The sequence below is a fragment of the Ranitomeya imitator genome, chromosome 4 (assembly GCF_032444005.1).
Source record: "Ranitomeya imitator isolate aRanImi1 chromosome 4, aRanImi1.pri, whole genome shotgun sequence".
NCBI lineage: Eukaryota > Metazoa > Chordata > Amphibia > Anura > Dendrobatidae > Ranitomeya > Ranitomeya imitator.
In genome coordinates, this window is record NC_091285.1 from 301,204,379 (window position 1) to 301,217,302 (window position 12,924).

Consider the following 12,924-nt stretch of genomic DNA (forward strand, 5'->3'; position numbering starts at 1 on the left):
TCCAAGGAGTCCTCATACCTGAAGAGGACGAGAGAATGGCCTCCAGCGCCACCTATTGGAGATCGCAATCCTAGAACCTAGATGTTTATATTGACCCTTCAAAGAGCATTGCCACACAACTTAAGGGTGGTTTCACACTTGCGTTTTTGTCTGCAGCGTTTTTTTTCCCTATATTTAACATTGAAAACGCATGTGTTTTTGTTTGTACACATTTGGTCGCGTTTTGCAATGCATGCGTTTTTTTACTGCATGCGTTCATTTTCAGAAATGCAACTTGTAGTATTTTTGAGAGGCGTTTTTTTGACCAAAAAAAAGCATGCGTTTTCATGCGTTTTTTTTGGGTCAAAAAATACATTGGAGTCAATGGGGACGCATGCGTTTTTTTGCGTTAAAAACGCATGCGTTTTTATATTAAAAAACCAGAAAACACACTGATATGCCACCCCCCAACATAAAGGTGATAAAGGGATCCTAACCCTAACCCTACCCCTAAGGGATCCTAACCATAACCCTACCCCTAAGGGATCCTAACCATAACCCTACCCCTAACCCTAATCCCTTTAGGGTTAGGGTTAGGGGTAGGGTTAGGATCCCTTAGGGTTAGAGGTAGGGTTAGGGTCCCTTTAGGGTTAGCAGTAGGGTTAGGGTTAGGATCCCTACCCCTAACCCTACCCCTAACTATTTCTGTTTATAGTGGGTTTTTTTACTTTATTTTGATGATTGGCAGCTGTCACACATTTCTCAGCATGCATTTAAATAACACAAACACATGAAAAAACGTATGTAAACGCGTCAAAACGCCGCATTTTTTTCACCACATGCAAAAATGCATGCGTCAAAAAAACGCAGCGTTTGCACGCGTTTACATGTGTTTTCTCACCACGCGTTTTTTTGCGTTTTTTACCGCAAAAACACACCCAAAAAAACGCAAATGTGAAACCAGCCTTAGAGGTGTGGACCAAAGGCCAAGTCATTTTCATTCTAAATCCCTATTTAGTGTCATAATATAAACTATTTTCTAATATACCGTACTTTCATTAAAACTTCACTATCCTTCCCTAACAACACTATCTGAGTGATCTTTTTTTTTTCTTACTTCCTTTTTGATGATGCGTGGTTTAAGAGTCCCAGTGCATGCTCACAGTGTAGGACTGGGGTGCCAAGGGCCCACCAGTAACTATCTCCTGGGTCTCACTTTTCCTCTACATGCAAATATGACATTATCCTCATCCACAAATGTGTATAACAATGAACTGGGTAGATTGTTACATGAATAAGGCTACTTTCACACTTGCGTTTTTGCAATCCGTCGCAATTCGTCGTTTTGGGCAAAAAACGGATCCTGCAAATGTGCTTGCAGGATGCGTTTTTTGCACATAGACTTGTATTAGCGACGGATCGCGACGGATGGCCACACGTGCATCCATCGTGCGACGGTTCCGTCGTGTTTTGGCAGACCATCATCACACAAAAAACGTTCAATGTAACTTTTTTTGTCCCTCACGTCCGCCATTTTCTACCGCGCATGCACGGCCAAAACTCCGCCGCCTCCTCCCCAGACTGCAGACTGGGCAGTGGATGTGTTGAACAACTGCATCCGCTGCCCACGTCGTGCACAAATGTCACAACGTGCGTCGGTACGTCGGCCCAATGCATAGCGACAGACCCGTACCAACGCAAGTGTGAAAGTAGCCAAAGAGGCTGCCTTTATCTGTATGTAGTGATTCATGTATATTGTGCTAAGTACTGCTCAAATAAGAGGGTGGCGGCCCAGTCTGGCCCAGGGGCCCTCCGGAGGATTCTCCTATGGGCCAATCCACGCTGGCATACTAGTATTCACAAACAAAGCGTCATCAGGAGGCAAAGCCTAAAATAAAGTGTCGATTAAAATCAAGTACTTGCAGCCAGTCAACGCTAAAACATTATTATTATATTGTGAGTTTACAATGTTTTCTAGATTTATGACTCCTTTGATTGACTAGTGTTTCATGAATAAATAATATTAATATGATTACTGATCAAGGCTGGCTAATAGTCTCAATTTTAAGGAGACTGTCCCGTAAATGCTTCACAAAACAGGAGGGCTTACAAACTAAAACATAACTTTCAATAAATCATGATTAAAATCCACCATGCTTGTGTGCAGTCTGTCCGATAAGACCCCTATTACAGGGCATCACAAACTAATATGTAAATAATTAGCACTGTATTTACAATTTAATAGGGATCCCTTTTCAATTCATGGAAAAGCCTTATAACATACTATTTTCCACCACAGTCCGTGATTTTTTTGTAATTTTGGTGGGATATATATCTGGCCTTGGGGTGCCAATTTCAGTGATAAAATAGCTAAGGCGTGGAGAAGAAATTGCCTTGTCTATATCCTCAGGATAAATATGGGAATAGCTATGGAGGATACCCACTAAATTAAAACATAACTTTTAATAAATATAAATAAAAACTCAGATCCTAACATAACACATATATAGACAAAACACACGTGCTCAGGTGAACCAGTGCTCGAGATAAAAAATTGGATCAGTCTTACCAATTTAGACGGACACATGGAAATCCCTCAAATTCCATGAGGGTGGTGGTTCCAAAATGCTATGGGCCAAGGGTAGGGAAAGATACACTGCCACTGTCTTCCCAGTGAACCCTTTGAAGAGCTCCTGTCCTGACAAGGACAGGCCCCAAGTGAGCCCTGCTATGGGAACCCACCAACCAAAATATAGCCCTAACTGTCTCTCTTCTCCCTACGCGTTTCAACTCCAATGGGGGAGCATCATCAGGGGAGTTATGCAATTAATGAGATCCCAGTAGGTCCCCTCTGTAGTCCAAGGCAGGACAGTCCGTAAAAGTTCATACAAGTCCGTATGAGTCCGTGTCAAATGGGTCCAGCAGTGGCTGGAAAATCCCAAAGAAATCAAGAGTGCTTGCTGTGTCTGCAGCTTAGGTAAGTCCTGACGTACTGACCATAGCACCCCCCTTTTATGGCAATGCTTATTATTCAGCTGAAGTAATTAGCCCCCTAATTGATCAAACATAGCTACATATCGGATCCTAGCTGTACAGCCGCGCCATTGTATTCAGGCAACGAGGACGCGCATAACCGGAAGTACCGCCGCCATCTTGGCTATGTCACTTCCGCCCACCATATTGCCGAAGCCCGGCGTCCCCGCAGATAAGTGGGAAATGTGTATAACACCTCAGCCGCCTCAACCGCTACAGGGGGGACGCAGGTGCCGACATGCCTGCGACGCCTCTAGTGCATAATGACTGCCCACCCCCGAGCCAGATAGAACGCTCATATGAGTCATATAGGGCAATCGCGCCATATTATAAGTGCCCTTTCTATGATAAATGACGGACGCCATGTTAAAGGAGTCCAGGTGGATCATATAGGGTGTCAGAGCCACCATAATGTATGTGTCTTATATACCGTTAGCCGCGGTCATACCATACAAGGCGTATCCTAGGCGCCCACACTCCCATGCCGCCTCTAGTGCGTAGTGACTGCCCGCCCCACGGGCCAGATAGAACGCTCATATAGATAATATAAGGCAATCGCGCCATACTGTACATGCCCTTTCTATCATAGGTAACGGACGCCATATTGAAGGGGTCCGGGTAGGACATGCAGGGTGTCGATGTTGTAATGTGTGTACCCCACTTGCCATTAGTCGCGAACGTCACACATAAGGTATATCAGGATATCAGCGCCACTGCTTATGGACACCAATGAGGAGTCCGAGTGATACAACATCCTCATCACAATGTGTGTGCCATGTGTGTCATTATTTGCAAACGCCATATTCAGAGGATGCAGATGGTTAATACGGACCAAAATATCGGTACCAGAGTGACCCGATCTGAAAACACATAATGCACATGTCAGAACAGTACGAGGTGCAAAATTCTATAAGCCTCAAACAGTAAGCGGCAATGAGAGGACGACAAAACAAAAAGGGGAGGGGGGGGGGGGAGAGAGAAAGAAGGAGGGGACAATAGAGGAGAATATCCTATATGCTCATAAATACCAGCAAACAGCCAATAAAACGTCACACAGAAATACCTTGTAAATACCTATGTGGCATATAAAGGGGGACATGGGCAATGTGTTGACAAATCAACATGGACCAATTACTGGCCAAAAAAATGTTAATAACAACCGCCAGTATGTACCTAGTATACAGACCATACCCATATCATACACATAAAAGACTTCAGCTTAATCAAGAGGGGGTCAGTACAAAGGACAGACTAAGTGATTTAAAAGTTAGGTCCAAAAAAGAACAAAGAATTATCTTACAGGGCTAGGGAATGGATTTTGGACCTCCTAGTGGGATCCCCATTACGTATTGCTGCTGATGATAAACGTGGTATGGAACAGTGGTTCCTATACTACATGATAGAAATCAATATGACGGTTTTTGTTTTCTTTGGCTAGCTCCATGGCTAAAAAAGTCCTTTAACAAAGTCTGAGTCACTAGATGGGACATGCATATAAGGGGCAAGTATGCCAAGACTAGTCAAATAAATACTTATTAGAGAGACCACGGTGGAAAAAGGCTAGAGGGGGGAGTTGTTGTTACAAGAAACATCCAAAATTAATCTGGTCATTCAGGCCTCGAGGATGGCAAGTATCCAGCGTGAAGATCCAGCTGGCCCCTCTCTGCAGCAGCAATCTGTCCAGATCACCACCTCTATTTGGCATGTCAATTTTGTCAATCCCCATAAACTGTATAACTCTAGTATCACCCCCATGTGTACTGTTAACATGTTTGGCGATTGGGGTGTCTCTTTGGTGTCATATATCTCCAAGGTGTTCTCCCACCCTTCTCCTAAACTCCCTAATTGTCTTCCCGACATAGGTGATACCACATTGACAGGTGGCTCTATAAATAACCCCTGTACTTCTGCAATTTACAAATTTCTTCAACCTAAAGGTTTCTTGTGTATTTTCGTTGAAGAATTCCTTTCCGGTACATATTGACTCACACGCTATGCACCCACCACATTTAAAACAACCTGCCGGTCTCTGTGGGAGCCATGTTGTTACTCTAGGTGCAATGAAATGCCTATGTACAAGTCTATCACCTAATGTCTTGGCCCTCCGATAGGTAATGACCGGTTCCTTTCCCAGAGTGTCTCTCAAATCTCCGTCCATCTTTAGAACACCCCAATGTTTTCGTATGATGTTTTTAACAGATGATGCTCTATTATCATAGGTGCAGATAAGTCTCGTCACTTTAGAGGATTCCACCTCCTCCCTATGGGGTATGAGGAGGTTTTCCCTCTTTTGTTTATTGGCATATCGGAATGCTTCTCGCAAAATCCGATACAGCTAGCCTCTAGCCAAAAACCTTAACCTAAGGTCGTCGGCCATAACTTTAAAGTCCCTTTGGTTAGAGCAATTCTGTTTGAGTCTCAGATACTGGCCTTTCGGAATACTCTTCTTTAAAGAGTAGGGGTGGCTGCTATCCCATCTCAACAAAGAATTAGTTGCAGTGGGTTTCCTGTAAATGGTACTCTCCAGGCGAGCCCCATCCTCCGATTTGGTAATTAATACATCAAGAAAAGGCAGTTGAAATTCTTGGATATCAGATGTAAATTTGAGACCGACATGATTATTGTTCAGGGATACCATAAATTGGCCAAACTCCTCTTTTGTCCCTTTCCATATCACAAAAATGTCATCAATATACCTGACCCATAGATCAATATGGGCCAGGTACTTGGTATGCAGTTCTGAAATGGCAATACAATCCTCCCACCAGCCCAGGAACAAGTTTCAGTGATACTCAAAACAGGAGGGTTTACATCCTGAGTAATTCCCATGGATTGTTGTATAGATGCCAGCTAGTTATTTCCTTTATATACAGTGGGTACGGAAAGTATTCATACACCTTTATATTTTTCACTCTTTGCTTCATTGCAGCCATTTGATATATTCAAAAAATTAATGTACACTCTGCACCCCATCTTGACTGAAAAAAAACAGAAATGTAGATTTTTTTGCAAATTAAAGAAAAAATGAAATATCACATGGTCATAAGTATTCAGACCCTTTGCTCAGACACTCATATTTAAGTCACATGCTGTCCATTTCCTTGTCATTCTCCTTGAGATGGTTCTGCTCCTTCATTGGAGTCCAGCTGTGTTTAATTAAACTGATAGGACTTGATTTGGAAAGGTACATACCTGTCTATATAAGACCTCACAGCTCACAGTGCATGTCAGACAAAATGACAATCATGAGGTCAAAGGAACTGGCCAAGGAGCTCAGAGACAGAATTGTGGCAAGGCACAGATCTGGCAAAGGAACAGAATTTCTGCAGTACTCAAGGTTCCTAAGAGCACAGTGGCCACCATAATCCTTAAATGGAAGAAGTTTGGGACCACCAGAAGTCTTCCTAGACCTGGCCGGGAGAAGAGCCTTGGTAAGAGAGGTAAAGAACCACTCCAAGATCACTGTGGCTGATCTCCAGAGATGCAGTAGGGAGATGAGAGAAAGTTCCACAAAGTTAACTATCACTGCAGCCCTCCACCAGTCGGGTCTTTATGGCAGAGTGGCTCGACGGAAGCCTCTCCTTGGTACAAGACATATGAAAGCCTGCATAGAGTTTGCTAAAAAACACATAAAGGACTCCCAGACTATGAGAAATAAGATTCTCTGGTCTGATGAGAAGAAGATAGACCTTTTTGGTTATAATTCTAAGCGGTATGTGTGGAGAAAACCAGGCACTGCTCATCACCTGTCCAATACAATCCCAACAGTAAAACATAATGGTGGCAGCATCATGGTTTTTTAGGCTGCAGGGACAGGATGACTGGTTGCCATTGAAGGCCAAGTACAGAGATGTCTTGGATGAAAACCTCTTCCAGAGTGCTCTGGACCTCAGACTTGGCCAAAAGTTCACCTTGCAACAAGACAATGATCCTAAGCACACTGCTAAAATAACAAAGGAATGGCTTCAGAACAACTCTGTGACCATTCTTGACCTAAACCCAATTGAGCATCTCTGGAGAGACCTGAAAATGGCTATCCACCAATGTTCACCATCCAACCTGACAGAACGCCAAATCCAGGTGTAAAAAACTTGTATCATTCCCAAGATGACTCATGGCTGTACTAGCTCAAAAGGGTGCTTCTACTCAATACTGAGCAAAGGGTCTGAATACTTATGACCATGTCCTATTTCAGTTTTTCATTTTTAATAAATTTGCAAAAATTACTACATTTCTGCTTTTTTCAGTCAAGATAGGATGCAGAGCGTACATTAATGAGAAAAAAATGTACTTTTTGAATTTACCAAATGGCTGCAATGAATCAAAGAGTGAAAAATGTAAAAGGGGTCTGAATACTCCCCCCCCCCGTATATAAATGAAATAACTACCTGGCATCTACAGAACAATCCATGGGAATTACACAGGATGTAAAATCCATTAGATCCCGATGACACGATTGAGCATTGGAGACTGTGTACAGATAGGAATTATAATCTTCAAGACTTAACCTACCTGCATGTGAAACACCTCATCAGAACTTTCTGATTGCCCCGTCAAGTTACTAACTTCAGCCGAAGCTTGAGAGGAGAGGGAGGATGAAGAGTATCTGTTTACCGCTGGGTAACTCAACGGGCTGTTCAGAAAGTAAAACAATAGTAAATAAAAGGAATATGTAAATGTAATCATATTGTTCTAAGTGCTTCTTAGGCATAGCTGTGACTCTGACCACATCTCGGTTTCACTGTACATGGCACTTTAGTATAAAAGGATACTATGGATGTGGGCATATGGCACCGCCAACCAACCAGCCGAGCAGGCAGTTCATGTTATATAAAGAAAGTGATTTCTTGACAAGTACTGAATAGCAACACCCACTGGGTTTATTTAATTGATATTGAAAGGGTCAGCCCGTGTGACAAGTTTTCTTTTAAAGCATTACAATTCACATATCACCGGGTTCAATATTTGTGCTATAAATTAGCAAGTCCATAAATTTCACAACTATATAATATATTAAAATACACACATACATTATTATGAAATGACTGATACCTGAATATTTTTTTTTAAAGACTGAATTATGTTTATTATCTAGTTGTGTCATACTGTATACTAATAATTGCTCAGGCGTCAACTACATTGTGATTCCCAAGCATTTTGGATTTTGCAGAGATTAAACGAGGTTGCATAGGAAAAGTAAAATGTGAGTGATGACCCCGTAAGAAGCTGATAATGGAATTAAACCATGAGTCCAATTCCATTGTATTTATATATTTACCTATTTTTATTTATTGACATATAGCGCCATTAATTACACAGCACTTCACAGATATCTGCGTCCCTGTACCCATTGGGGCTCACAATCTGGAATCAATATGTCTTTGGAATGTGGGAGGAAACCTGAGAACCCAGAGGAAACCCATACAAACACGGGGAGAACATACAGACTCCTTACAGATGTTGTCCTTGGTGGGATTTGAACCCAGGACCCCAGTGCTGCAAAGCATACTAATCACTGAGCCACCGTGCTTTTCATATAGATAGATCTAGATTATTTTTTATGTTTGTGATGATACCTAATAAAATCAATTGTCCTTTTAACTTGAGGCTTGTACATAAATTGAATCCCCTGTAGACAAAGCTCGCAATTATCCATTGAGCAGTTTGTTGTAGCTAAGAAAGTAAGTACCGTATCTGAAAAAATGAGTGTGAGAGAGCCTGTGACTGTTTTGTCTAAAGTGCTGTTTGTCTTAAGACTTTGGATTCAGGAACTTTAAAACGAAGTGTCCTGCATCAATTTATTTTGTATATATATTCCTATTTGTGCACTCCCCATGAGTAAACTGAACTCCTTTATTGATAATGCCATCCAGTGTCACATGTACATAATTCTGGGCCAGTCGTTTGAGGGTCCATACTGCTGTGCAAGATGTGTGCTCATTGAGCGTTTTAAAACTATTAGTACTATACCATGTATAAGTATGTAAGGGGACAATACAAATATCTCTCCGAGGATCTGTTTATGCCAAGGAAGGTGACGGGTACAAGGGGGCATTCTCTGCATCTGGAGGAGAAGGTTTTTCCACCAACATAGAAGAGGATTCTTTACTGTTAGGGCAGTGAGAATCTGGAATTGCTTGCCTGAGGAGATGGTGATGGCGAACTCGGTCGAGGGGTTCAAGAGAGGCCTGGATGTCTTCCTGGAGCGTAACAATATTGTATCTTACAGTTATTAGGATCTTTAGAAGGACGTAGATCTGGGGATTTATTCTGATGGACTATAGGCTGAACTAGATGGACAAATTTTTTTTTCAGCCTTGCTAACTGTTACTCAACACCTTCTTTTCTACAGTAATTACACAATAAAACCCCAGACAATGATATGACTAGGGATACCATAAATTCTCCAGTAAATGTCACCTGCTTAAACTGACAGGAAGTACGACCCCGTCTCAAAACACAAAAATCATTGGGTCTGGATTTACGCACGTGTTGTGAGGATTCACAAGTCTGCAGTCACATAAGTTGAATGTAGACTTTATTGATAAACATAGACAACCCCTTTAAGGGTATTCTAAGAGATGCTATAATGGAGTATCTCAATAACCTCATAATCCGAAATCGACATGAGTTTAAGAGGGAGCTGTCCTGTCAAACTAATCTGCTTATATGAGGAGGTAAGTTTCAAACTGGATCAGAGTAAGGTTGTGGATGTCCTCTTTCTGGAATGTATTTGATACAGTGCTACATAAACTCCAAGTATATAAAGGAGACAAGGGAAAGTATGTGTAGTTAAGTGATAGGAGGCAGAGGGTGTTTTTTAATAGAACACACTGTTTAATCATCAGTGGGCTACAGCAGGGGTCAGTATTGGACCCTCTTTTTAATATATACAGTGCCTTGCGAAAGTATTCGGCCCCCTTGAACTTTTCAGCCTTTTCCCACATATCATACTTCAAACGTAAACATACAAAATGTAAATTTTTGGTGAAGAATCAACAACAAGTGGAACACAATTGTGAAGTTGAACAAAATTTATTGGTAATTTAAAATTTTTGTGGAAATTTAAAAACTGAAAAGTTGGGCGTTCAATATTATTCGACCCCTTTACTTTCAGTGCAGCAAACTCACTCCAGACGTTCATTGTGGATCTCTGAATGATCCAATGTTGTCCTAAATGCCTAATGATGATAAATATAATCCACCTGTGTGTAATCAAGTCTCCGTATAAATGCACCTGCTCTGTGATAGTCTCAGGGTTCTCTTTGAAGCACAAAGAGCATCATGAAGACCAAGGAACACAACAGGCAGGTCCATGATACTGTTGTGGAGAAGTTTAAAGCTGGATTTGGATGCAAAATGATTTCTAAAACTTCAAACATCCCAAGGAGCACTGTGCAAGAGATCATATTGAAATGGAAGGAGTATCATAACACTGCAAATCTACCAAGACCCGGCCGTCCCTCTAAACTTTCATCTCAAACAAGGAGAAGACTGATCAGAGATGCAGCCAAGAGGCCCATGATCACTCTGGATGAACTGCAGAGATCTACAGCTGAGGTGGGACAGTCTGTCCATAGGACAACAATCTGTCGTACACTGCACAAATCTGGCTTTTATGGAAGAGTGGCAAGAAGAAAGGCATTTCACAAAGATATCCATAAAAAGCGTTGTTTAAAGTTTGCAAGCCACCTGGGAGACACACCAAACATGTGGAAGTAGGTGCTCTGGGTAGACAAAACCAAAATCGAACTTTTTGGCAACAATGCCAAACGATATGTTTGGCGTAAAGGCAACACAGCTCATCACCATGAACACACCATCCCCACTGTCAAACATGAAGGTGGCAGCATCATGGGAAGATGGTTAAAATTGATGGGAAGATGGATGGAGTCAAATACAGGACCATTCTTGAAGAAAACCTGTTGGAGTCTGCAAAAGACCTGAGACTGGGACGGAGATTTGTCTTCCAACAAGACAATGATCCCAAACACAAAGCAAAATCAACAATGGAATGGTTCACAAATAAACGTATCAAGTTGATAGAATTGACAAGTCAAAGTCCAGACATAAATCCAATCAAGAATCTGTGGAAAGAGCTGAAAACTGCAGTTCACAAACGATCTCCATCAAACCTCACTGAGCTTGAGCTGTTTGCCAAGGAAGAATGGGCAAGAATTTCGGTTTCTCGATGTACAATACTGATAGAGACATACCCCAAGTGACTTGCAGCTGTAATCACAGCAAAAGGTGGCACAAAAAAGTATTAAGTTAAAGGGGCCAAATAATATCGCACGCCCCACTTTTCAGTTTTTGAATTTCCACAAAAATTTAAGATAACCAATAAATTTCATTCAACTTCACAAATGTGTTCCACTTGTTGATTCTTCATCAAAAATTTACATTTGGTATCTTAACCTTCGTCCGGCTGAGTAGGTACAATTGTAACTATTCCGTTTTAAAATTGCAATAATTTTTTTTTTCGAAAAGCCGTAGAGGGCTGAAATTTCGTGACATCTCTGCAGTTTTGGTCCAGAATATATTGGCCAAATTTCAATAAAATATATATGAAGGTACAATTGTATCTCTGCAGCTTGTTAACGTTGTAAAATTATGCAGCCTGACGAAGGTTAATGTTTGAAGCATGATATGTGGGAAAAGGTTGAAAAGTTCAAGGGGGCTGAATACATTCGAAAGGCACTATATATATATACTAGCTATTGAACCCGTTCTACGCCCGGGTGGCGAGCATTTATATTGGTATATGGTCTCCATCCTGGTATGTGCTGCTCCATCCTGCGTCCCCATCCTGTCATGTGCTGCTCCATCCTGCGTCCCCATCCTGTCATGAGCTGCTCCATCCTGCGCCCCCATCCTGTCATGTACTGCTCCACCCTGCGTCCCCATCCTGTCATGTGCTGCACCCATCCTGCGCCCCCATTCTGTCATGTGCTGCTCCCATCCTGCGACCCCATCATGTCATGTGCTGCTCCATCCTGCGTCCCCATCCTGTCATGTGCTGCACGCATCCTGCGCCCCCATTCTGTCATGTGCTGCTCCCATCCTGCGCCCCCATTCTGACATGTGCTGCTCCCATACTGCGCCATTCTGACATGTGCTGCACCCATCCTGCGCCTCCATTCTGACATGTGCTGCACCCATCCTGCGCCTCCATTCTGACATGTGCTGCACCCATCCTGCACCTCCATTCTGTCACTGGCTGCTCCCATCCTGTGTCCCCATCCTGTCATGTGCTGCTCCCATCCTGTGCCCCCGTTCTGTCATGTGCTGCTTCCATCCTGCACCCCCGTTCTGTCATGTGCTGCTCCCATCCTGCGCCCCCGTTCTGTCATGTGCTGCTTCCATCCTGCACCCCCGTTCTGGCATGTGCTACTGCCATTCTGCTCCCCCGTTCTGTCATGTGCTGCTCCCATCCTGCGCCCCCGTCCTGTCATGTGCTGCCCTATTCTGTCATGTGCTGCTCCCATCCTGCGCCCCCGTTGTGTCATGTGCTGCTGCCATCCTGCACCCCCGTTCTGTCATGTGCTGCCCTATTCTGTCATATGCTGCTCCCAATCTGCGCCCCCGTTCTGTCATGTACTGCTCCCATCCATATGCCCCATACGCTGCTCCATAAAGGTTTATGACCCCCATCAGGTGGCGTAAGTAACAAATAGCTGTGGCATGAAGTGCCACAGCCTCATGGCACAGCAATTTGTTACTTACGCTACCTGATTCTTTTCCGGCGCCACTGTCTTGCTCCTCCCGGTGCCGGAATCGGCGCCTGCGCAGTCCGCGCTTTCCGGCGCCATTTTCTTGAAGACACACTGCTGTGTGTCTTCAAGAAAATGGCGCCGGTAAGCGCGGACTGCGCAGGCGCCGACTCCGGCACCGGGAGGAGCAAGACAATGG

The 12,924-nt window shown here is 43.1% G+C and overlaps 1 protein-coding gene across 7 annotated transcripts in view; it reads right to left on the reverse strand.

The window, feature by feature from the left end:
• The window catches only part of DOCK4 (dedicator of cytokinesis 4), a 488,246-nt gene that overhangs the window by 32,647 nt on the left and 442,675 nt on the right, over positions 1-12,924 (reverse strand). For 4 of the 7 annotated variants that reach the window (XM_069764796.1, XM_069764797.1, XM_069764795.1 and 1 more), the window contains one exon: positions 7,525-7,645. The exons of the other annotated variants lie outside the window; for them this stretch is intronic. In XM_069764796.1, coding sequence (XP_069620897.1) covers positions 7,525-7,645 — 121 coding nt within the window. The remainder of the gene's footprint in view (positions 1-7,524; positions 7,646-12,924) is intronic. 7 annotated transcript variants of the gene reach the window in all.